This window comes from Panulirus ornatus, chromosome 3, assembly GCF_036320965.1.
Source record: "Panulirus ornatus isolate Po-2019 chromosome 3, ASM3632096v1, whole genome shotgun sequence".
NCBI classification, from domain to species: Eukaryota; Metazoa; Arthropoda; class Malacostraca; order Decapoda; family Palinuridae; genus Panulirus; species Panulirus ornatus.
The window spans coordinates 35,819,561-35,847,408 of NC_092226.1; the positions used below are offsets into that span (position 1 = coordinate 35,819,561).

Here is a 27,848-nt window from a genome sequence, read left to right on the forward strand (position 1 = left end):
CCAGGGATATATATATATATATATATATATATATATATATATATATATATATATATATATGAAATCACACTTCAGTAGTTCATATAGTTCTAACACGAAATTTTTCTATACATGTCGCATGAAATGTTTAGAGGAGACAATGCCCCTCATCATGTGCCAGTACTTAAATAATTTAAATCCCAACATCAACGGAGTACCGCCGTCTAGCGTCTACACGTTTTTCGAAACTCAGTCACCAACTCCTGCATTTCCTCACTCGATTCAGTCACCAGTGCTGTATCATCGGCAAATAACAAATGACTCACTTTTCAGGCCCTCTCATCCCTAACAGACTGCATGCATACTCGCCCCTCTCTCCAAGGTTCTTGCATTTACCTCCTTAACCACCCCATCCACAAACAAATTAAACAACCATGGGACATTACACACCCCTGCCGTAGACCGATCTTTACCGAGAACCACTCATCCTCCTCGCTTCCTACTCGTACACACGCCTTACACCACTGATAATGAGAATAGGAGAAAGAAAGTATCATGATAATAATAGTTGGAGAAAGAAAGTATCATTAAACTTCAGGGAGAATAAAAAGATGTTTTGGAATGAGGTAAAAAATGTGCAAAAGACAAGAGAACAAATGGAAACATCGGTGAGGGTGGCAAAAGGGGAAGTGATAACAGGTAGTGATGGAGTGGGGAGGAGATGGAGAAAGTACTTGGAAGGGTTGTTAAATGTGTTTGATGATAGAGCGGGAGATGTAGGGTATTCTGATGGGAGTGGTATGCGAAGAGAGAAGAGGTGGTGAAAGCCATGCGGAAGATGAAAAGGGGTTAGGCGGCGGGAGTGGATGGTATTACAGTGGAATCTATTATGAAAAGAGGTGACTGTGTCGTTGATTTGCTGGTAAGGATATTCAATGTATGTATGGATCATGGTGGACTTCGCCTCTTCACCCATCCTATGACTCGCTTCCGCTTCCATGGTTCCATTCGCTACCCAGATATCTAAAACACTTCACTTCTTACAAGTTTTCTCCATTCATTTTTGCATCCCAAATAGCTTGTCCCTCAATCCAGCTGAACCTAATAACCTTGCCTGTATTCACATTTACTCTCAACGTTCTTCTTTCACAAATACTTCCAAGCTCAATCACCAATTTCTGTATTTTCTCAGTCGAATCAGCCACAAGTGCTGTATCATCGGCGAACAAATGACTCGCTTCCCAGGCCCTCTCATCCACAGCAGACTGCATACTCGCCCCTCTCTCCAAGACTCTTGCATTCACATCCCTTATCACCCCTTCCCATCCCATCCATACACACCCTTGCAGCAAACATACCTTCACTAGGAACCAATCACTCTCCTCTCTTCCTAGTCGTACACACACCTTACACCCTCGACAAACACTTCTCACTGCTTCTAGTAGCTTACCTCCAACACCATATATTTTCAAAACCTTCCACAAGGCATCTGTATCCACCCTATCATATGCCTCATTCACATCAATAAATGTCACACACAAATCCAGCTTTTCTACATATATCTCATTTACATTCTTCAAAGCAAACACCTGATCCACACATCCTCTACCACTTCCAAAATCACACTGGCCCTCTCCAATCAGATGCTTTGTACATGCTTTCACCCTCTTAATCGATACTCTCCCATATAACTTAACAGGTACATTCAACAAACATATACCTCTGCAGTTTGAAAACTCACCTTTATCCCCTTTGCCTTTATACAATGGCACTATATATGTATTCCGCCAATCCTCTGGCACTTCACCATGATCCTATACATATCTTGAACATCCTTACGAACAAATAACAACACAGTCAACCCCCTTTCTTTATAAATTCAATTGCAATACCATCAACTTCCGCTGCCTTGCCTCACTTCATCTTCCGTAAGGCTTTCACCACATCTTCTCTCTTCAAAAAACCACTCTCCATGACTCTCTCACTTCACATGCCACCCCGACCAAAACACCCAACATCTGTCACTCTATCATCAAACACATTTAACAATCCTTCAAAATACTTACTCCATCCCCTCCTCACTTCATTACTAACTGGTTTCACTTCCCTTTCTGCCCCCTTCACCGATGTTTCAACGTTTTCTCTTGTCTTTTGCACATTATTTGCCCCCTTCTAAAACATCTTTTTATTCTCCCAGAAGTTTAACGATACTCTCTCACCCAAACTCTCATATGCCCTCTTTTTCAACCCTTGCAACTTCCTCTTGACCTCCTGCCGCTTTCTCATACATCTCCCATTCATTTGCACTCCTTTCTTGTGAGTATCATCTAAACGTCTCTCTTCTCTCGTTCACTAGCAACTTTACTTCTTTATACCGCCATTCAATACCCTTCTTATCTGCCCACCTCCCACCTTTCGCATGCCACATATATCCCTTGCACATGCCATCACTAGTTCCCTAAATACCTCCCATTCCTCATCCACTCCCCTCACTCTATTTGCTCTAACCTTTTGCCATTCTACTCTCAATCTCTCCTAGTATTTCTTCACACAAAACTTTCTTTCAAGCTCACTTACTCTCACCACTCTCTTCTCCCTTAAATTGTTTCCTCTTTCTAGAAATCCTCTACAGATCTTCCCCTTCGCCTCCACAATATAGTAATTATTCATCCCACGAGCTGCCCCTCTCAGCACATTTACATCCAAAAGTCTCTCTTTTACACGCCTATCAATTAATACGTACTCTAATAATGCCCACTAACCATCTCTCCTACTCACATAAGTATACTTGTGTATATCTCTCTTTTAAACCAGGTATTCCCAATCAACAGTATTTTTTCATACTGCATCGCCATTCCCTACGTTTGGGAGATAGCGCCAAGAACAACGGCCACATTCGCTCAAATTCCTTCTCTAGCTGCCATGTGTAATGCATCGCAACCACAGCTCCTTATCCACAGCCAGGCCCACCCACCTTTCCATGGTTTATCACGGCTGCTTCACATGCTCTGGTTCAGTCCGTTGAGAGTATGTCGACCCCTTTATACCACACTGTACCAATTTACTCCATCCCTACCTTAACTTGGAACCATTCACTCTCCTCTGTTAACTACTCTTACACATGCCTTACACCCTTGATAAAAACTTCTCACTGCTTCTAGTAGCTTTCCTCCAAGACCATATTTTCTTAAGACCTTCTACAGGCATCTCTATCAACCTTTTCATATGCCTTCTCCAGACTCATAAATGCAAAAACTAATCCATCTGTTTCTCTAAGTATCTATCACACATTCTTAAAACAAAGTATGCTCTAAACATGCCTTCACGCTCTCAATCACCACTCTCCTATACAACTTACCACGAACACTCAGCAAACTTATAACTGTAATATGACCACTCACCCTTTATCCCTCTTGCCTTTATACAATTGCACTACTATACATGCATTCTATCGATCGTCAGGCACTTCACCATGATCCACACAGACAAGGAAAATCCTCACCAACCAATCAGCATAACTCCTTGTATTACGAAATTCAACTGCAATACTCTTCAAGGAACCTTCTACATGTGTACCCTATCTTTATTCCCACAAGTTATATACATATATATATATATATATATATATATATATATATATATATATATATATATATATATATATATATACGCCACAGCCTACCAGGTATCCATTTATCGACCAATATCGATGAACACCTGGGTATGGTGTGGGTCGCCTGCCGCACCTACAATTCGAACCTCTGTGTGTATGTGTTAATGCAAAGGATGAACATCTTGTGGAGTTGGGCTCTGAAAAAGGGGCTAGAGATAGGGAATACCTGGTTTAAAAAGTGGGACATACACAAGTATGCATATGAAAGCAGGAAAGATGGTCATCGGGCATTAATGAATCACACTAACAGGTGTTCCAAAGAGAGACTCTTGGATGTGAATGTGCTGAGCGAGGCAGCTCATGTGGATATCTGATCACTACCTCGCCGAGTGCGAGGGTGAAGATTTGTATATGTTTTCGGGAAAGAAGAAACTATATGGATGAGAAGAGGATGCTGATGGTATGTGAGCTTGGAAAAGACAACTGTGTTTACGCTTATCCACACAGCCAATTTTCTAGCGACCGAAGCTCAACAGCGAGTGACTAACTTTACCCAATGATCTCTGATGTGGGATTCTATCGAGTACCTTCTAAAATCCTAAATAAAGGACATTAGCCGCTTTATTCTACCATTAATGTTGATTTTGTTACAAGAAAAGTCCAGAAACGTCACACAAAGATAACTATGTCGAAAGCTATATTGCGATCCATGAATCAATTGGTGGTCCTGGAAATGACTTATGACGTTTGTCTTGAAATAATCTGAAACATCCCATCAAATATTCTTCATTCTAGTTTCATCCACATTTCTGTAACAACTAAAATGTCTAACGTCTATCATCTGTACCTTAAAGTGACCTTATCTCCTCCATACTATTTCTAACACTCAGACTATCTGTAAAATGAACTTGTACCTTTACACTTACCCATTACTAAACCAAAGAGAGTTCTCCAAAATGTTTAAGTTTGCTCTTAATATACTAATGTTCGAACCTATTCCCTTACCTCTATGGTCTAGCTGTTTAAAGACATCGTAGCCAAACAAATGTTACACAACATTCAGATGAACCTGTAACTGAGGTTAACCTACCTGGTGATTTTGTGCGTGTGGTGTCAGACGAGGTGGGAGCACTAGTAAGGTCGGCAGGGTCGTGTGTGGAGAGGTAAGCTTGGCTGATGTGGGTAGTGTAGGCCAAGGTCTGGGAGATGGGACTGGCGTCATAGGGAAGAGGAGGAGGAGGAGGAGGATCACCGGGTGCTGAGGGTAGTGTGGATGGTGCTTCAGATCCATACGTGGGAACACTTCCATGGCCGGGTCCCACACGGCATGCTGGATCTCCTCCTGCTGCCTGTGATGCTGCCAAACCATACCAAGGCATGTCACCATACAGGCCATATTGGTGATGCCCTGTGGTCGGGTGAGGCGCACCATCAAGATGGCCGAGTTGGTGATGCCTCTTACTTGCACGGGGCACATCATGCAGTCCATTTTGGTTAGGCAGGGCGCTCAAGTCGGGCTGGCCACTATGCAAGCCGTGCTGGTAAGGTACAGTGCTTGTGTATGGCGGGCCACCATACTGGTGAGGTACCATGCTTACGTAAGGCACACTACCATGCAAGCTCTGTCGATGAGGGTCACCATACGCTGAACCAGCGAAGGACACATTACCTGCCTCTGGCTGCGGGAGCTGCGACACATCTGGATACAGCGAAGGTCCACTAGGGTACATCGGTGGCGCAGCAGGCGGAGCTGGAGGCCCGTAGCCTGGCGGGCAGCCTGGAGGGTAGCCCGCTGGGTAAGCCTGCGGGTAAGCTGGAGGGGATGGGTAATATGGACCCCCAGGAGCTGGTGCGCCATTAGGAGGAGGTAGCGGCCCCGTAGGGTACACATTCTGGGAGTCATAGTACGGGGGCGGGGCACTGGGGTAGTGAGGAGGCGGTGGCCGACCAGGAGGACCCTCACCGCTCGTGACCTGAGGAAGATTGCAAACAACGATGTTAACATCAACGTGCAGCAGCTGTCTACCTGGGGAGCCAGGGGCACAAACTTACGTACAAACTGATCTACAGTGGCAAACGTCAGGAAAATATTCACGTATATGGACAGGGAAATAGCCAGGAAGTTCTTCATATCTTCTATTACGCCAAAACTAGAAGAGGGTTCTTAAGTTTGGTCACCACATTTAAGTATGATGAACTAACAGAAAAGATTCAGAGGAAAAAATAAAACTGTACTAGAAATAAGATGGCCGAGTTCTAAGAGAGGCTAGAGGTATTAAATTTGCATACCAGGGAAACGAAAAGGGCGAGAGACGACATAATCACGACCTTTAAGTTTCTGAACCAATTTGATGTAGACTGTCCTTCTAAAGATGCAGGGATAGAACATGCAGAGGGAATAAGTCCAAGAAGTTGCTAGGCGCACAACTACGAACCCCTACACATAGTTGCCAATCATTCATCTACTTCCTTAGCAGGAGAAAAATTACTGGCTGCTGGGATATATTTTCGCGAAATGTAACATACTATATCTTACAGTTTAGCGAGAAGGTTGCGCCGATAGCATGGGAGGTATGAAGAAGATGGCATAGGCTAGTGATCAAACCACGGAAAAATGTCTGCGCCGTTCAGGGTGTGATGGCCGGAAGTGGAAGGTGTGGTAGCCAAGGAGGGGGGAGGCGGAGTTAGTGAGGGAATGTGAGATGGCCTAAAAGGGAGGTGTGGTGGTGGTGAGGGAGGATGTGATAGGCGGAAGGGAGAGGGTGGCAGCGGTGGTGAGGTAGGATTTGGTGGACGGGACGAGGACGTGGTAGTGGTGAGGGAGGTGTGGCAGCCCAACGTAGGAATACACACACTGACGAGGGCCCGAATCTGACTGTTGTATAAGAACGATGGATGAACAAAATAAACTGAGTTATGAGGTGGTGAACGTAGACAGCATGCAGAAATTCAGAGTGAAATAATGAGAGAAATGAAAAAGATGGGTCCCCACAAGCGAAGAAACCCCTCCCCGTAGAGAACTAATGGGTCATTGCAAATCACTAATTACATACACAGAGATGACAATTAACATCGTCACCTTCGGGCAGGAAACCATCAGTCCTACGAGAACACCAGCAGCACAACTGGACAGGTCATAAATAGCACTAAGGGGTAGGAAACTAGCACTACCATGGACCAGGACATTAGCATCCCCACGGATCAGGACACTAGCACTACCACGGACCAGGACACTAGCACTACCACGGACCAGGACACTAGCACTACCACGGACCAGGACACTACCATCACCACGGACCAGGACACTAGCACTACCATGACAGCAACAGCTCCTCTGTTCCGCATCTGTCTACAAACCAAAACCTTTCCTTCTTGGAAGCATACATTGATGCATCCTATCCTTAAGAAGGGTGACCCTTCTGACCTATCGTCCTAATGCTCTGACATCTACCATTTCCAAAGTCTTTGAATCCATCCTCGAATCCCATATCCTTAAACACCTCGAAAATCACAGTCTTCTCTCTGATCACCAATGGCTTCCGCAAGGCGAGATCCACTGGTGATATTCATTCCTATCTTAACTAACGTCTGGCCATCATTCCTGAGGGATTTTGGGGAGTCACGTGTAGTTGACCTTGACATATCCAAAGCTTTTGACAGGGCGTGGCATCGGGTCCGGTATCTAAGCTCCCCTCTTTTGGCTTTTCTCCTTCACTTTGCTCCTTCATATCTAGCTTCCTCTCCGCTCTCTCTCTTCATCAAAAGCGGTGTCCCTCAAGAATCTGTCCTGTCCCCTACATTTTTTTTTTCAACGACTTCTTCTCCTCCATAAATAATCCAATGCGCTCATACGCTGACGAATCAACACTGCATTCATCCATATCCTGCAATTCTACTCCTCTTCTCACTCCATCTGCATCTCGTCTTGACACAGCTTCCTCAATAAACTCAGACTTGGACAGGATATCGATGTGGGTAGACGAAATCTAGTGAAGTTTAATGCCTCCAAGACCCAGTTCCTACCCATCTCTCCATCAAAAACTCTTCACGACTCTCGTCACTCCTTTGACAGTTCTGTAATTCCACCTCTTGACTCCGTAAACATACTTGGTATCACTGGAACATCCACTATTTCTTGGAAACCTCACATTACAGAAATACCTAAGTCTGCCTCTAAGAAAATGGGTTTCCTGTTTATACAAGGGATAGATTCGTTCTTGTATGGGGCACTGCTCTCACATATGGGGTGGTTCTAGCTATGTTTCCTTACTTGACAGAGTCGAGTCGAAAGCGGTCTGACTTAAAACTCCCTCAGGCTAATTTCCAAACTTGACCATCTTGCCCTACGTCGCAATCTTGTTCCACTTTCCCCTCTTCTATAGATATTACTATGGATTTTGCTCCTGAGAACTGGCTGCTTGTAAGCCCCCCCAACTCTAGGTAGATCACGAAATAATCGGCAAGCTGCTGTGTCACATGATTACTGTGTGACCATCGGCAACTCAATGGTGGGCCATTTAATAACTGCTTCTTTCCCTACACGTCGAAACATTGGAACTCTGCCTTTTCATGTGCCAGGATACCTGGCACATTTTAAAAGAAAGGTTTTCACTTCCTCCAAAATTTGTAAATAATTTCCCTTATCTTCTCTTTTCCCCTTTCATAATCTTCTCTACATTTCAATCAAGGCCTGGCATTGATGTGGACTTTAGTCCGTAACTGGAGCCTTCAACGTAAAAAGGTGGGGGTAGGGGCAGAACACCAGTATGAACAACATACCAACAGCACCATGAGGCAGGACACTAGCAACACACGGGGCAGGACACCAGCAATACCTGGAGGCACGACACCAGCAGCACCACGGGGTAGGACATTAACAACACCTTGAAGCACGACACCAGCAGCATCACGGGGTAGGACATTAACAACACCTTGAAGCACGACACCAGCAGCATCACGGGGTAGGACATTAGCACCTTGAAGCACGACACCAGCAGCATCACGGGGCAGAACAGTTGCTACACCACGGGGTAGGCAACCAATAGCAAGAGGGATCAGGACACCAGGAGCAGGACTACGGGGCAAGACACTGCACTGCCACATGTGCATTATGACTGTGAGATCGATAGAGGCAATGTAGCGGAGAGATTTCCTTCCTGGAACCACAATAACCCGTGGGGCGGAGGCGCACCTGCATTACCTGCCCCACACGACGCACCCTCACAATTCATCGTTCTCATAACAACCTATGGATGGTTGTTCAGTACCGACCTATGGATGGTTGGTCAGTACCGACCTATGGATGGTTGGTCAGTACCGACCTATGGATGGTTGTTCAGTACCGACCTATGGATGGTTGTTCAGTACCGACCTATGGATGGTTGGTCAGTACCGACCTATGGATGGTTGTTCAGTACCGACCTATGGATGGTTGTTCAGTACCAACCTATGGATGGTTGTTCAGTACCGACCTATGGATGGTTGTTCAGTACCGACCTATGGATGGTTGGTCAGTACCGACCTATGGATGGTTGTTCAGTACCAACCTATGGATGGATGTTCAGTACCGACCTATGGATGGTTCAGCACCAACCTATGGATGGTTGTTCAGTACCAACCTATGGATGTATGTTCAGTACCAACCTATGGATGGTTGTTCGGTACCAACCTATGGATAGTTGTTCAGTACCAACCTATGGAAGGTTGGTCAGTACCGACCTATGGATGGTTGTTCGGTACCAACCTATGGATGGTTGTTCAGTACCGACCTATGGATAGTTGGTCAGTACCAACCTATGGATGGTTGTTCAGTACCGACCTATGGATAGTTGTTCAGTACCGACCTATGGATGGTTGGTCAGTACCGACCTATGGATGGTTGTTCAGTACCGACCTATGGATGGTTGTTCAGTACCAACCTATGGATGGTTGTTCAGTACCGACCTATGGATGGTTGTTCAGTACCGACCTATGGATGGTTGGTCAGTACCGACCTATGGATGGTTGTTCAGTACCAACCTATGGATGGATGTTCAGTACCGACCTATGGATGGTTCAGCACCAACCTATGGATGGTTGTTCAGTACCAACCTATGGATGTATGTTCAGTACCAACCTATGGATGGTTGTTCGGTACCAACCTATGGATAGTTGTTCAGTACCAACCTATGGAAGGTTGGTCAGTACCGACCTATGGATGGTTGTTCGGTACCAACCTATGGATGGTTGTTCAGTACCGACATATGGGTGGTTGGTCAGTACCAACCTATGGATGGTTGTTCAGTACCGACCTATGGATAGTTGTTCAGTACCAACCTATGGATGGTTGTTCAGTGCCAACCTATGGATGGTTGTTCAGTGCCAACCTATGGATGGTTGTTCAATAGCGACCTATGGATGGTTGTTCAGTACCAACCTATGGATGGTTGTTCAGTACCAACCTATGGATGGTTGTTCAGTGCCGACCTATGGATGGTTGTTCAGTACCAACTTATGGATGGTTGTTCAGTACCGACCTATGGATGGTTGTTCAGTACCGACCTATGGGTGGTTGTTCAGTACCGACTAATGGGTGGTTGGTCAGTACCAACCTATGGATGGTTGGTCAGTACCGACCTATGGATCAGTACCAACCTATGGATGGTTGCTCAGTACCAACCTCAGGATGGATGTTCAGTACCGACCTATGGATGGTTGTTCAGTACCAACCTATGGATGGTTGTTCAGTACCGACCTATGGATGGCTGTTCAGTACCGACCTATGGATGGTTGGTCAGTACCGACCTATGGTTGGTTGTTCAGTACCAACCTCAGGATGGATGTTCAGTACCGACCTATGGATGGTTGTTCAGTACCGACCTATGGATGGTTGGTCAGTACCGACCTATGGTTGGTTGTTCAGTACCAACCTCAGGATGGATGTTCAGTACCGACCTATGGATGGTTGTTCAGTACCAACCTATGGATGGTTGTTCAGTACCGACCTATGGATGGCTGTTCAGTACCAACCTATGGATGGTTGTTCAGTACCAACATGTGGATGGTTGTTCAGTACCAACATGTGGATGGTTGTTCAGTACCAACCTATGGATGGTTGTTTTATACCAACCTATGGTTGGCTGTTTAGTACCAACCTATGGTTGGCTGTTTAGTACCAACCTATGGATGGTTGTTCAGTACCAAAATATGGACGGTTGTTCAGTACCAACCTATGGATGGTTGGTCAGTACCGACCTATGGATGGATGTTCAGTACCAACCTATGGATGGTTGGTCAGTACCAACCTATGGATGGTTGATCAGTACCAACCTATGGGTGGTTGATCAGTACCGACCTATGGGTGGTTGGTCAGTACCGACCTATGGGTGGTTGGTCAGTACCGACCTATGGGGGGTTGGTCAGTACTAACCTATGGATGGCTGTTCAGTACCGACCAATGGATGGTTGGTCAGTACCGACCTATGGGTGGTTGGTCAGTACCGACCTATGGATGGATGGTCAGTACCGACCTATGGATGGTTGGTCAGTACCGCCCTATGGGTGGCTGTTCAGTACCAACCTATGGATGGGTGCTCAGTACAGACCTATGGATGGATGGTCAGTACCAACCTATGGATGGTTGGTCTGTACCGACCTATGGATGGTTGTTTAGTACCAACTTATGAATGGTTGTTCAGTACCAACCTATGGATGGTTGTTCAGTACCAACCTATGGATGTATATTCAGTACCAACCTATGGATGGTTGTTCAGTACCGACCTATGAATGGTTGTTCAGTACCAACCTATGGATGGTTGTTCAATACCAACCTATGGATGGTTGTTCAATACCAACCTATGGATGGTTGTTCAATACCAACCAATGGATGGTTGTTCAGTGCCGACCTATGGATGGTTGTTCACTACCAGCCTATTGATGGTTGTTCACTATCAACCTATGGGAGGTTGTTCACTACCAACCTATGGGTGGTTGGTCAGTGCTAACCTTTGGGCGGTTCGCCAGTACCAACCTATGGGTGGTTGGTCAGTCCCAAACTATTTGAAGCTGGTCAATAGCAACCTATTTGTGGCTGGTAAATACCAACCTGTGGATGCCTGGTCAATACCAACCTGTGGATGCCTGGTCAATACCAACCTGAGGATGGTTGGTCAATACTAACCGTGCCAAGTATTCAGTTACGTATTCATGCAGCAACACAAGCAAAGTTTTCCACCCTGGAGACAACATGCCAGTAATCCTTAATTCCAGTTACTATTATTACCATACTCCTGGGTAACACTGTTATACTTCACTTTGAAAGTGAAGATATGTTTCTACGATATACTCAAAGAAGTTGGTGTACCGTATTATGATATACTGACAACACGACCCCTAACTTCTAAGACAGCTTTCGAGCAGTTAGAAGTAGCCCATGGAAGGCTTGGTGTACTGACGTGGATCTTCTCAGAATATAAAAATAACGATTAAATACTTATAAGGAAACATGTATGTGGGATTTGACTGAGAACTAATACGGTCAATTTGACTCTCACAACACAAACAGTGCCAATCATTGCGCTCTAATGCCATGCGCAATCTTCATAAAAATAAACAAATGCAATGCAAACTCGTCTTTTCATCATCAAATCACAAACTAAAGGAAAATAATAAGTATGACTGAACTTTCGATATTCAAAATGAGCCACAAACACTCAGGTCAAAGTTCTCATCCTGACAACTTAAAATCATGCTTGGATCTCCCAGAGACTTTACCTGGCTACCAGAGTCTCTCTCTGGTCTGCTGACCTCTGGTGTCTGGCTACCAGTCTCACTCTGGTCTGCTGACCTCTGGTGTCTGGCTACCAGAGTCTCTCTCTGGTCTGCTGACTTCTAATAAAACAATCCTTCATGGTCGAGACAAAGGTCAAACCAACACACCTTCCTGCTCAAGGGTCGTACCTTCCTGCTCAATGGTTGTACCTTCCTGCTCAAGGGTCGTACCTTCCTGCTCAAGGACCGTACCTTCCTGATCAAGGGTCGTACCTTCCCGCTCAAGGGTCGTACCTTCCTGCTCAAGGGTCGTACCTTCCTGCTCAAGAGTCGTACCTTCCTGCTCAAGGGTCGTACCTTCCTGCTCAAAGGCCGTGTCTTCCTGCTCAAAGGCCGTACCTTCCTGGTCAAGGGTCGTACCTTCCTGGTCAAGGGTCGTACCTTCCTGGTCAAGGGTCGTACCTTCCTGGTCAAGGGTCGTACCTTCCTCAATGGTTGTACCTTCCTGCTCAAGGGTCGTACCTTCCTGCTCAATGATTGTATCTTCCTGCTCAATGGTTGTACCTTCCTGCTAAAGGGTCGTACCTTCCTGCTCAAGGGTCGTACCTTCCTGCTCAATGATTGTACCTTCCTGCTCAGTGGTTGTACCTTCCTGCTCAAGGGTCGTACCTTCCTGCTCAAGGGCCGTACCTTCCTGCTCAAGGGTCGTACCGTCCTGCTCAAGGGTCGTACCTTCCTGCTCAAAGGCCGTACCTTCCTGCTCAAAGGCTGTACCTTCCTGCTCAAGGGCCGTACCTTCCTGCTCAAGGGTCGTACCTTCCTGCTCAAGGGTCGTACCTTCCTGCTCAGGGGTCGTACCTTCCTGCACAAAGGCCGTGCCATCCTCCTCAAGGGTCGTACCTTCCTGCTCAAGGGCCGTACCGTCCTGCTCAAGGGTCGTACCTTCTTGCTCAAGGGTCGTATCTTCCTGCTCAGGGATCGTACCTTCCTGCTCAATGATTGTACCTTTCTGCTCAAGGGTCGTACCTTCCTGCTCAAGGGTCGTATCTTTCTGCTCAAGGGTCGTATCTTCCTGCTCAAGGGTCGTACCTTCCTGCTCAAGGGTCGTACCTTCCTGCTCAAGGGTCGTACCTTCCTGCTCAAGGGTCGTACCTTCCTGCACAAGGGTCGTACCTTCCTGCTCAATGGTTGTACCTTCCTGCTCAATGGCTGTACCTTCCTGCTCAAGGGTCGTACCTTCCTGCTCAAGGGTCATATATTCCTGCTCAAGGGTCGTATCTTCCTGCTCAAGGGTCGTGCCTTCCTGCTCAATGGTTGTACCTTCCTGCTAAAGGGTCGTACCTTCCTGCTCAAGGGTCGTACCTTCCTGCTCAATGGTTGTACCTTCCTGTTCAATGGCTGTACCTTCCTGCTCAAGGGTCGTACCTTCCTGCTCAAGGGTCATATATTCCTGCTCAAGGGTCGTATCTTCCTGCTCAAGGGTCGTGCCTTCCTGCTCAATGGTTGTACCTTCCTGCTAAAGGGTCGTACCTTCCTGCTCAAGGGTCGTACCTTCCTGCTCAATGGTTGTACCTTCCTGCTCAATGGCTGTACCTTCCTGCTCAAGGGTCGTATCTTCCTGCTCAAGGGTCGTACCTTCCTGCTCAATGACCATACCTTCCTTTTCAAGGGTAGTACCTTCCTGCTCAAAGGTCGTACCTTCCTGCTCAATGGCCGTACCTTCCTGATCAATGGCCGTACCTTCCTGTTCAAGGGTCGTATCTTCCTGCTCAAGGGTCGTATCTTCCTGCTCAGTGGTTGTACATTCCTGCTCAAGGGTCGTACCTTCCTGCTCAATGGCCGTACCTTCCTGCTCAAGGGTCGTACCTTCCTGCTCAAGGGTCGTATCTTCCTGTTCGAGGGTCGTACCTTCCTGCTCAAGGGTCGTATCTTCCTGCTCAAGGGTTGTACCTTCCTGCTCAAGGGTCGTACCTTCCTGCTCAATGGCCGTATCTTCCTGCTCAATGGCCGTACCTTCCTGCTCAAGGGTCGTACCTTCCTGCTCAAGGGTCGTACCTTCCTGCTCAAGAGTCGTACCTTCCTGCTCAAGGGTCGTACCTTCCTGCTCAAGGGTCGTATCTTCCAGCTCAATGGTTGTACCTTCCTGCTCAAGGGTCGTACCTTCCTGCTCAAGGGTTGTACCTTCCTGCTCAAGGGTCGTACCTTCCTGCTCAATGGCCGTACCTTCCTGCTCAATGGCCGTACCTTCCTGCTCAAGGGTCGTACCTTCCTGCTCAAGGGTCGTACCTTCCTGCTCAAGAGTCGTACCTTCCTGCTCAAGGGTCGTATCTTCCATCTCAAGGGTCGTATCTTCCAGCTCAATGGTTGTACCTTCCTGCTCAAGGGTCGTATCTTCCAGCTCAATGGTTGTACCTTCCTGCTCAAGGGATGAGGTGTCTCGTTGCTTCCTGCAGTATTGTCATGCCTTCCCGGGTGACATGATGGCCCCAGATACGTCATGGACGTGTACACACGCTCAATACTGCCTACCCACCGGTGACGTAACGGGTCATATACTACTGCATCAGTGTACCATTAACAGACATGGTACGACTACACAAGTGTACCGTAACAGACATGGTACGACTACACAAGTGTACCGTAACAGTCATGATACTACTGCACAAGTGTACCGTAACAGACATGGTACTACTACACAAGTGTACCGTAAAAGACATGGTTCGACTACACAAGTGTACCGTAACAGACCTGGTACTACTACACGAGTGTACCGTAGCAGACATGGTACTAATACACAAGTGTACCGTAACAGACATGGTACTACCACACAAGTGTACCGTAAAAGATATGATTCGACTACACAAGTGTACCGTAACAGACATGGTACTACTACACAAGTGTACCGTAACAGACATGGTACTACCACACAAGTGTACCGTAAAAGATATGGAGCTGTTTATAACAGTAGCATAACCGAGAGAGTAGTTAAAAGTAGCAAAATTTAAGGTACCACTTACAACGGGGTAACTTAAGTAACGGTACTGCTAAAACAATGTAGCATAGAAGACACGGTACTATAAAGTGTAGCATAGGAGAGGTACTACTTACAAATGTAGCATTAAATACTATACTACTTGCAACAGTCTAGCATAACGGAAACGGCACTACTTACAACAGAAAAAAGAAACCGGTACAACCGACAACACTGCAGAATAACGGACACGGTAAAGGATACGGTACTACTGACAACAGTGTAACATAATGGATAGTCATATGTGTAACATAACATATACGGTACTACTTACAGCAAGTATATTAACAGATATGATAATATAATAACACGTTGGATGCGGTACTACTGACAACTGTGTAACATAATGGATATTGGTACTATCTATATGTGTAACATAACATATACGGTACTACTTACAGCAAGTATATTAACGGATATGATAATATAATAACACGTTGGATACGGTACTACTGACAACTGTGTAACATAATGGATATTGGTACTATATGTGTAACATAACGTATACGGTACTACTTACAGCAAGTAGAATAACGGATATGATAATATAATAACACGTTGGATACGGCACTACTGACAACAGTGTAACATAATGGATATTGGTACTATATGTGTAACATAACGTATAAGGTACTACTTACAGCAAGTAGAATAACGGATATGATAATATAATAACACGTTGGATACGGTACTACTGACAACTGTGTAACATCCCGGGTAGAGGACTACTATCAATAGTGTCACACAAAGAATACGGTACTGCTTAAATATAAAGGACACGGTATGACGTACAACTCTTAACACAATGGGTACCGTACTACTTACATAAATGTAACTTAACGAATGTGGTACTGTGTACATCTGTAACAACAGATACTGAACTACTGACAACCGTGTAGCATAACAGACACGGTACAATTTACAAGTGTAACAAAGGCTTCTAAACTACTTACAGAGGCGCAGCATAATGGATCAGGTGGTCCTTACAACCGTGTAACTTAATATACATGTACTACTTACAACAGTGCATCATAACGGATATGGCACTAGTTACAAGTGTAACATAACTAATACGTTACTATTTACAACAGTGCAGCATAACAGATATTACTTACAAAAGTGTAACATAATGGAGACAGTACTACTTAAACAGCGTAACATAATAAATAGAGTAATACTTATAATTTCTGCAAAAATACGGTACTACTTACAAGTGTAGTATAAAGGATACGGGCAGTATTTACGAGTGTAACATAACGAATATGGCACAACCTATGTATGTAACATAACGGATACGGTACTTCTTATAGCAGCGTAACACAACAGACACGGCACTACTTACAACACCGGTATAACGGATACAGTACTACTCACATCAATGTATCATAACGGATACAGCGCTACTTACAACAGTCTAACATAACAGTAAAGTATTACTCACAACAGCGTAACAATGGATATGATGCTACTTACCTCAATTGTGTAATATCACGGATACAGTATTACTTACAACAATCTAATATATGTAACTACTTACAACAGTGTAAAATAACAGATACAGTACAACTTACAATTGCAGCATAATGGATACAGTAATATATACACCACTGTAGAATAACCGATACGCTACTAACACACCAAATACAGTAATACTTAACAGACAGTACTACTTACAAAACTCCAACATACTAGAGAAAGTTATAATCATAACAGTGTAGCACAACGGTCTGGGTAATACAACACTGTAGCATAATGGATACGGTACTACTGACAATGTAGCATAACGGATACGGTACTACCGACAACAGCATAGCATAACTGTGCTACTTACAAAAGTAACATCATTACGGTAAGAAATTACTTACAAGGATGCAGTACTACTTACAGAAGTAACATTACCGTAAGGTACTATTTATAAAGAATGCAGTACTATTTAAGACAGTGTAACGTAACGAATATAGTACTACTTACAACACAATAACACGTTGTATACGGAACTACTTAAAACAATGTAGCATAATGGATACGATACTACATACAACTGTGTAGCATAAAGGATACAATACTACTTACAAAAATGTGTGATATAACGGATACGGTAATACTTACAACTATGTAGCATAAACGATACGGTACTACTTACAACAATGTGGCATAATGGATACGGCACTACTCACAACAGTGTAGTATGATGGATCCGCTCCTACCTACAACAGTCTAACATACCCGATACGGTACTACTTACAACTGTAGCATAGCAGATACAGTAATACATGCAACACTGTACCATAACGGGTATGCTACTACTTACATCAATGTAACGTAATGGATATGGTGATGTGTAAAAGAGTGTTGCATTACCATACGTAACAATTCACGTAACAGTACCATAACAGACATGTGGGACACTACTGGAGTGTAACGCTAGACCTGTAGGTTACATCAGTGTAACACTACAGACAAGCAAACAGTAACATTACTGTAACATAACGTAATTATGTAACAGTTCCTTCAGCATATCATGAAAGATACATGGAAAAGTTACAAAACTGTCGCATAACTTAGACAAATGAAGTTAAACAACTGTAGCATAACTTAGACAAATGAAGTTAAATAACTGTAGCATAACTGAAGACATAAGGAGTTACACAAGTCAGGTATGTGACTCAACACGTGTGTAACGTAATGGATACATGGAATAACAACCACCACTAAACACAACTTGAGCTTGTGCGTCACAACAGTACAGCATAATGGAGACACGTATGTACCGGGTTGTACTAGTGAAGCATACCAGGCACCACACACAGCAGAGATGTGTACACTGCCATGTCATAAACTGTGACACTTTTGTTATACGAGTGACGCACACGGCAGACAGACATGTGACGAGATCCTCTTGCACAAGGGAGACATGTGACGCGTCGCTGTTGCAACACAAGGAAGGTACGAGACGAGTGATGTAACTGCAGCATAACGGAGTCGAGTAACATCACAGCAGCATAACGGAGTCGAGTAACATCATTGCAGCATAACGAGATGAGTATGGTAACGGCAGCATAACAGTGCCTTGAGGAGGTACATTACTGCAGCATAACTGAGGCAAGCAGAGCTACACGACTGCAGCATAACGGAGGCAAGCAGAGCTACACGACTGCAGCATAACGGAGCTGTGAAGAGTTATATCACGTCAGTATAACGGAGCTCTGAAGAGTTACATGACTGCAGCAGCAGGGAAGCATAACGAGTTACATCATAGCAGGAAAACACAGCCGCGACGAGTTACACCACTGCAGCACAACGGAGTCACGGGGGAATCGCACCACTGCAGCATAACGGAGTCACGGGGGAATTGCACCACTGCAGCATAACGGAGTCAAGAGGGAATTGCACCACTGCAGCATAAAGGGGAGAAAACTAGTTTCATCGGTGGGGCAGTAAATCAAGCGCAAGATTTACGAGGTGCATCATACCATGTATCACAACCGTGTAGCATAACCTTAACACTTACACATCCGTAATACATCACTTCCGAGAAGGAGCAGCAATAAAGGTGTCCACCTGTATAATTTCTTCCTCAGTGCTACCCTCCCACTGAAACAAAGTACCCTGCGTATACGTGCCCTCAATCATATATGATCGACGCAATACTTAAGACCCCTATAAAACCAAACTTTCCTCACCAATCTATGTGACTAGATTGACTGACCATCCGACTCAGTGGTCAACTGTATTGACCCACCTCTATCTCTGCCTGAGACACAGTGTAGCCTGTATCTCTGCCTGAGACACAGTGTAGCCTGTACCTCTGCCTGAGATACAGTGTAGCCTGTGCCTCTGCCTGAGACACAGTGTAACCTGTACCTCTGCCTGAGACACAGTGTAGCCTGTATCTCTGCCTGAGACACAGTGTAGCCTGTATCTCTGCCTGAGACACAGTGTAGCCTGCACCTCTGCCTGAGACACAGTGTAGCCTGTACCTCTGCCTGAGACACAGTGTAGCCTGTACCTCTGCCTGAGACACAGTGTAACCTGTACCTCTGCCTGAGACACAGTGTAGCCTGTATCTCTGCCTGAGACACAGTGTAGCCTGTACCTCTGCCTGAGACACAGTGTAGCCTGTACCTCTGCCTGAGACACAGTGTAACCTGTACCTCTGCCTGAGACACAGTGTAACCTGTACCTCTGCCTGAGACACAGTGTAGCCTGTATCTCTGCCTGAGACACAGTGTAGCCTGTACCTCTGCCTGAGACACAGTGTAGCCTGTATCTCTGCCTGAGACACAGTGTAGCCTGTACCTCTGCCTGAGACACAGTGTAGCCTGTATCTCTGCCTGAGACACAGTGTAGCCTGTACCTCTGCCTGAGACACAGTGTAGCCTGTACCTCTGCCTGAGACACAGTGTAGCCTGTACCTCTGCCTGAGACACAGTGTAGCCTGTACCTCTGCCTGAGACACAGTGTAGCCTGTATCTCTGCCTGAGACACAGTGTAGCCTGTATCTCTGCCTGAGACACAGTGTAGCCTGTATCTCTGCCTGAGACACAGTGTAGCCCGTACCTCTGCCTGAGACACAGTGTAGCCTGTACCTCTGCCTGAGACACAGTGTAGCCTGTACCTCTGCCTGAGACACAGTGCAGCCTGTACCTCTGCCTAAGACACAGTGTAGCCTGTACCTCTGCCTGAGACACAGTGTAGCCTGTACCTCTGCCTGAGACACAGTGCAGCCTGTACCTCTGCCTGAGACACAGTGCAGCCTGTACCTCTGCCTGAGACACAGTGCAGCCTGTACCTCTGCCTGAGACACAGTGTAGCCTGTACCTCTGCCTGAGACACAGTGTAGCCTGTACCTCTGTCTGAGACACAGTGTAGCCTGTACCTCTGTCTGAGACACAGTAGCCTGTACCTCTGCCTGAGACACACTGCAGTCTGTACCTCTGTCTATTTACACCGTGTCTCAGAACCCCAGATTCTTCCAACACAATGCCATCTACCATCAGCAACAGCCTGGGATGCACGGTAGAGATGTTCAAGTGTGCATTGGACTAGTACCTGCAAAGTGTACCAGACCAGCCAGGCTGTGGGGGGGCTCCCTGGGCCTGAGGGCTGCGGTTTCTAACAGCTTGGTCGATCAACGATCCAATCCAGCAGTCTAGGCCACGCCCGGGCTGTGGGGGTGAAGACCCCAGAAGACCCCACAAGGTATCCATGAGGCTACATTGTGTCTCAGGTAGAGGTACAGATTATACTGTCTACACCAGAGGTACAGGTTACACTGTGTCTCAGGCAGAGGCACAGGTTACACTGTGTCTCAGGCAGAGGCACAGGCTACACTGTGTCTCAGGCAGAGGCACAGGCTACACTGTGTCTCAGGCAGAGGCACAGGCTACACTGTGTCTCAGGCAGAGGCACAGGCTACACTGTGTCTCAGGCAGAGGCACAGGCTACACTGTGTCTCAGGCAGAGGCACAGGCTACACTGTGTCTCAGGCAGAGGCACAGGCTACACTGTGTCTCAGGCAGAGGCACAGGCTACACTGTGTCTCAGGCAGAGGCACAGGCTACACTGTGTCTCAAGCAGAGGCACAGACTACACTATGTCTCAGGCAGAGGTACAGGCTACACTGTGTCTCAGGCAGAGGTACAGGCTACACTGTGTCTCAGGTAGAGATACAGGTTACACTGTGTCTCAGGAAGAGATACAGGTTACAGTTTAACTTTCACAGCGGTACAAGTTACACATGTAGTTCTTCTGAATACATACAGTGTCACCAGAACCTCTATCTAAGACAGTGTTATCTGTACCTCTGCCTGAGAGACATTGTAGCCTGTATCTCTTCAAGAAGTGCTTTAGTCTGGAAATGGGCTGATCCACGAATAACTTGTGTTCACAGCAATATTTGGATGGAAAGAAACAATGTATAATACTTAAAGCAATGGAGAAGCAACATGTAAACTGGTACAGCATAATGGAGATGCATAACCTCAGTGGTGTAGCATAATGAAGTACAAGTTACACAAGGGTAGAACAACAGCTGTGTCAAAGAAGACGTTTAACTCGTTCCATCAGTATTCTTCAGAGGTCCAGAGCCAAGAACGAGCCTGAGCCAGTTGTTTCGCCTCCACCCAACCCGCCTTTGAAAGGAGTCTTAATCCATTCCTTTCATCTCTCTCTCTCTCTCTCTCTCTCTCTCTCTCTCTCTCTCTCTCTCTCTCTCTCTCTCTCTCTCTCTCACCTCAGAGTGTCGGCTCCAACCTACTGCCTGACTGCCGGAAAGGAACGCTGTATTTTCCTTCCGACTATCTGAGCAAGTCTATCATAACTCTCTCTCCCCGATCCTACTGGAAGAAGAAGCAAAATATAACATGATGTATACCAGTAAAACGGACAAGAGAGTGTCTATCAAATAAAAAAAAATCCAGGGTAGTTGCAAATAAAACTACAATTTTACAATTCCAGCAATATATGTAAATGTGAAAAAGAACAACGTTATTAGGCACAGTAGGGTTGAGATACAAGTCATTTGAGAGGTAAGTTTGATTGGAGCAAAACTGGAGGAAGTGAAGTGTTTTAGATATCTGGGAGTGGATCTGGCAGCGGATGGAACAATGGAAGTGGAAGAGAGTTACAGGGTGGGGGAGGGGGCGAAAGCTCTGGGAGCGTTGAAGAATGTGTGGAAGTCGAGAACGTTCTCTTGGAAAGCAAAAATGGGTATGTTTGAAGAAATAGTGGTTCTAACAATGTTATATGGATGCGAGGCGTGGGCTATAGATAGGGTTGTGCGAAGGAGGGTGGATGTGTTGGTTAGGTTAGTGTATATATATATATATATATATATATATATATATATATATATATATATATATATATATATATATATATATATATATATATATGGAAAAATTACACAAGTAGAAAGTGTACATAAGATACAAGTAAAACCACAACAAAAGGTCGCCTTGTGGTTTTACCCGCGCGCACAGACACACACACACACGCACACATATACATACATATCCTCTTTGTCAATCTTTCCTCACTCATTCTCTCCGTGTGACCAAACCATTTCAATACACCCTCTTTGCTCTCTCAACCACACTCTTTTTATTAACACACAATCTCTCTTACCCTTTCATTAAGTACTCGATCAAACCACCTCACACCACATATTGTCCTCAAACATCTCATTTCCAACACATCCACCCTCCTCCGCACAAACCTATCTATAGCCCAAGCCTCGCAACCAAATAACACTGTTGGAACCACTATTCCTTCAAACATACTCATTTTTGCTTTCCCAGATAATGTTCTCGCCTTCCACACATTTTTCAACACTTCCAGAACTTTCGCCCCCCCTCCCCCACCTTGTGACTCACTTCCATGGTTCCATCCGCTGCCAAATCCACTCCCAGATATCTAAAACACTTCACTTCCTCCAGTTTTTCTCCATTCAAACTTACCTCCCAATTGACTTGTCCCTCAACCCTACTGTACCTTATAACCTTGCTCTTGTTCACATTTACTCTCAGCTTTCTTCTTTCACACACTTCACCAAACTCAGTCACCAGCTTCTGCAATTTCTCACCCGAATCAGCCACTAGCTATGTGTCATCAGCGAACAACAACTGACTCATTTCCCAAGCCCTCACATCTGCAACAGACTGCATACTTGCCCCTCTCTCCAAAACTCTTGCATTTACCTCTCTAACAACCCCATCCATAAACAAATTAAACAACCATGAAGACAGCACGCACCCCTGCCGCAAACAAACATTCACTGGGAACCAATCACTTTCCTCTCTTCCTACTCATACACATGCCTTACATCCTCGATAAAAACTTTTCACTGCTTCTAGCAACTTGCCTCCCACACCATATACTCGTAATACCTTCCGCAGAGCACCTCTATCAACTCTGTCATAGGCCTTCTCCAGATCCATAAGTGCTACATACAAATCCATTTGTTTTTCCAAGTATTTCTCACATACATTCTTCAAAGCAAACACCTGATCCACACATCCTTTACCACTTCTGAAACCACACTGCTCTTCCTCAATCTAATGCTCTGTACATGCCTTCACCCTATCAATCAATACCCTCCCATATTCTTTCCCAAGAATACTCAACAAACTTATACCTCTGTAATTTGTACATTCACCTTTATCCCCTTTGCCTTTGTACAATGGCACTATGCATGCATCCGCCAATCCTCAGGCACTTCACCATGAGCCACACATACGCTGAATATCCTCACCAACCAGTCAACTATACAGTCACCCCCTTTATTAATATATTCCACTGCAATACCATCCAAACCCGCCGCCTTGCAGGCTTTCATCTTCCGCAAAGCTTTCACTACCTCTTCGCTGTTACTAAATCATTCTCCATGACCCTCTCACTTCGCACACCACCTCGACCAAAACACCCTATATCTGCCACTCTATCATCTAACGCATTCAACAAACCTTCAAAATACTCACTCCATCTCCTTCTCACATCACCACTACTTGTTATTATCTCCCCATTAGCCCCCTTCACCGATGATCCCATTTGCTCTCTTGTCTTACGCTTTTTATTTACCTCCTTCCAAAACATCCTTTTTATCCTCCCTAGAATTCAATGATACTCTCTCACCCCAACTCTCATTTGCCCTCTTTTTCACCTCTAGCACCTTTTCCTTGACCTCCTGCCCCTTTCTTTTATACATCTCCCAGTCATTTGCACTATTTCCCTGCAAAAATCGTCCAAACGCCTCTCTCTTCTCTTTCACTAATCTTACTTTTTCATCCCACGACTCACTAACCTTCCTAATCTGCCCACCTCCCACGCTTCTCATGCCACAAGCATCTTTTGCGCAAGCCATCACTGCTTCCCTAAATACATCCCATTCCTCCCCCACTTCCCTTACGTCCTTTGCTCTCACCTTTTTCCATTCAGCACTCAGTCTCTCCTGGTACTTCCTCACACGAGTTTCCTTACGAAGCTCACTTACTCTCACCACTCTCTTCACCCCTACATTCTTTCTTCTTTTCTGAAAACCTCATATATATATATATATATATATATATATATATATATATATATATATATATAGTTATGAAATGGTTTGGTCACATAGAAAGAATGAGTGAGGAAAGATTGACAAAGAGGATATATGTGTCAGAGGTGGAGGGAACGAGGAGAAGTGGGAGACCAAATTGGAGGTGGAAAGATGGAGTGAAGAAGATTTTGAGTGATCGGGGCCAGAACATGCAGGAGGGTGAAAGGCGTGCACGGAATAGACTGAATTGGAACGATGTGGTATACCGGGGTCGACGTGCTGTCTTGGGTAATCCATGGAAAGTTCTCTGGGGCCTGGATGTGGAAAGGGAGCTATGGTTTCGGTGCATTATTACATGACAGCTATAGACTGAGTGTGAACGAATGTGGCCTTTGTTGTCTTTTCCTAGCGCTACCTCGCGCACATGAGGGGGGAGGGGGTTGTTATTTCATATGTGGTGGGGTGGCGATGGGAACGAATAAAGGCAGACAGTTTGTATTATGTACATGTGTATATATGTATATGTCTGTGTGTGTACATATACGTAGAGATGTGTAGGTATGTATATTTGCGTGTGTGGACGTGTAGGTATATACATGTGTATGTGGGTGCGTTGGGCCATTCTTTCATCTGTTTCCTTGCGCTACCTCGCTAACGCGGGAGACAGCGACAAAGCAAAATAAATAAATAAATAAATATATATATATATATATATATATATATATATATATATATATATATATATATATATATATATATACCAAGAATGATGAAAAGAGCCCGTGTTAACTCATAACCGTCCTGAATGACAAAGAAAATAGAACTAATTCAAGAGTAATAATACTATAATATATTTTTGTTGATAGCATTGAAATTAAAGAACTGGTGAAAATAGAGCAGAAAACAGTTTCAAGACAAAATCAGCACGACCATAAGAAAAACTCATTAATGATAAAGTAAACCCAAAGAAATCATCAAATACGTAAAAAAGAAAAAACAGGGGAAAAAATACAACCGCTAACAACCGAACATGGCAAAGTTATGACAAGGAAAGGAAGCCCGCCCATCGAGGAGGCGCAGCACGGGCCAGGAGACGTGCCTTCCCACCCTGAAGGAGTCTCTCTCTCTCTCTCTCTCTCTCTCTCTCTCTCTCTCTCTCTCTCTCTCTCTCTCTCTCTCTCTCTCCCTCTCTCTCTCTCTCCAATTTTAACAACTTAAAGGAAAATGCATGCAACGATAAGGAAGACCCTTCAGACCCATGATGCAATCACCACAATGAAGACACCGAATACTACCTGCTCTATTACACTGCCCTCACCACACAGTAAAACACACATACACAGACACACACGTATATATACATATATATCACTACGGTTTATGACCCATGGTTCCGCCCGAAAGACATGACCAGCTTCCTGAGTGGTGTGGGAGCCCCACTGAAGATAGGGAGGGACTCCATGGCCAGAATAGTATGAATAACTGAGGACGAGGATTTCCGCCTTACATCTTAAACAGGATCACGAAGGATTTAAGAAAAGAGGAGCCTCGTAGGTGCCACCCTCCTTCCCCATCTCTCGTTAGGCCTTCAAGGAAATGAACGTATATATATTTTCAAACGTTTGTATGCTTTTTTCGGCCACAGCGTAGCATCGCGTCCCCGACTTTTAAGCTGTAGTTATTTCAAAACTTACGGCAGGCTTTAGGCCATTCTCATGAGTTTCCGAGTTGTTTTTTTGGTATTTTATCACGACAACCGCAGCAACTAAAGGCCCTATATTTTAGGGTATGGTACTTCAGAATCTGAGCGGAGTTTTCAGCCACCACTCCTATGTTCTGACGAGGTTGTACGTTTCTTTGTTGCGTCACGGCCGACCAGGAGCACCTATAGACCCCCCCACATTTTTGGAGCGTTGGTGCTCTAGAATCTGGGCGAGGTTATAGGCCCTAAAGGCCATTTTTAGGCCACTAAAAGCTGTTATTCAACAGCCTCACAGATTACCGCTTTTCAAAAGCCTTACGGATTACACTGAGTTCACTGCACTCATTCAAAACAGACGACCGAGCAGCCTCAAGTTATAAATGAAGGTATGTAGTACCTCATGATCAAAGGCAGGCTCCAAGTGTACCAGAACCTGGCCTAAATGACCAACAAAGGCCTCCCTTCCGGGAAAAGAAGTCACTACAGCTATTTTTCCCCGTGCAGCGTTTGGTAACCGTCAGCACTCCACAACTACATCTATATGGATGATATCGAGGAAGAATCATGTATACCTCAACTAAAAAAATAAATAAATAAGTAAGACGGCAGAAAATTTGTTTACGAAAATTAAGAGTTATGAGGTAGAAAATACAATGACCAAAAATAACCAATAGAAAACGACTAGCCCTGGTAACCTAGCCCCAATATTCTTGAAGGGAGGGCAAATGGTAACTAGTACTACCCGAGAACAAAATATCTACCACATCACTAATGTACTCCAAAGACTACAAGCTAGTAAACAACACCCCTGTACACATGAAAGATGTGAAATGACCCCTAAATTACTTCCTAATTAGACCTGCATCATGCTTAGGTAAACGTTGGAAAAATAATGACACAATTACTACATCATGAAGTAATACAGAACAATCAGCATGGCTTCCTTAACTGAAGATATCGTTGAAGTTTACACGAAGTATTCAGCGTTATATATGCGATAATTGAAATCAAAGGTTCCTCTTCATGTACTACAGGCTACCACGATTTTCAAAAGACATCTGATAAAGTACCACACACAGTCTGCTTCGTAAATTAAGATCACAAAGAGTAGGGCACGGCTTATGTACACAGATGTGTGACTGGTTCCCTGACAGTAAGCAAGGCCTAACAGCGAAGCCTCCAAACATCTGAACGCTACCAATTGTGTGTTACTGGTGTACATGTGGACTGGCGCTGTCAAATGGAGACCAAGACTCCCTGAAACGTGTGTTCAGCCCTAGCAACGTTTGAATTTTGTGGAGCAACTCGTCATTTCTAGTTTCTCTCCTTCGTTTTACGAGATGTTCCCTTACTGTTGTCTTTACTTTAATTATGATCTTGTTGTTTTGATCGGTTGGCTGGAACATAACTTCCTTTCATCGTTCCCTAAATAAGAGCAACACCGGCATGGGAGGTGACAATTAATGTATTGATCGGGGGCGGACGAACGGCATCTCGGGCGAGGTAGACATGGCAGTGGCTACGGATAAGCTGAAACTACCCGCATTGTTGTGCCATTCGTACGCCGAGCATACCCGCAGCCTAGCTTATCAAATAATGAGAATGTGGATTATGTTTATCAAGGAAAGTATGAGGTCAATCAATGCAGAAGTAAGCATGGCACTTTATCATTAAGAGCCTATAAAACCCCACCCAGTAGCCAAATGATAGCTGAAATATGAATACCATCATATTC

At 45.0% G+C, this 27,848-nt stretch overlaps 1 protein-coding gene across 5 annotated transcripts in view; it reads right to left on the reverse strand.

Annotated features, from left to right (window-relative positions):
* Nucleotides 1-27,848, reverse strand: part of LOC139762132 (uncharacterized) — a 185,575-nt gene that overhangs the window by 123,098 nt on the left and 34,629 nt on the right. For 3 of the 5 annotated variants that reach the window (XM_071686831.1, XM_071686829.1, XM_071686830.1), the window contains exon 2: nt 4,683-5,565. In XM_071686831.1, the coding sequence (XP_071542932.1) occupies nt 4,683-5,565 (883 nt within the window). The remainder of the gene's footprint in view (nt 1-4,682; nt 5,566-27,848) is intronic. The other 2 variants (XM_071686832.1, XM_071686833.1) reach the window with 1 other exon arrangement.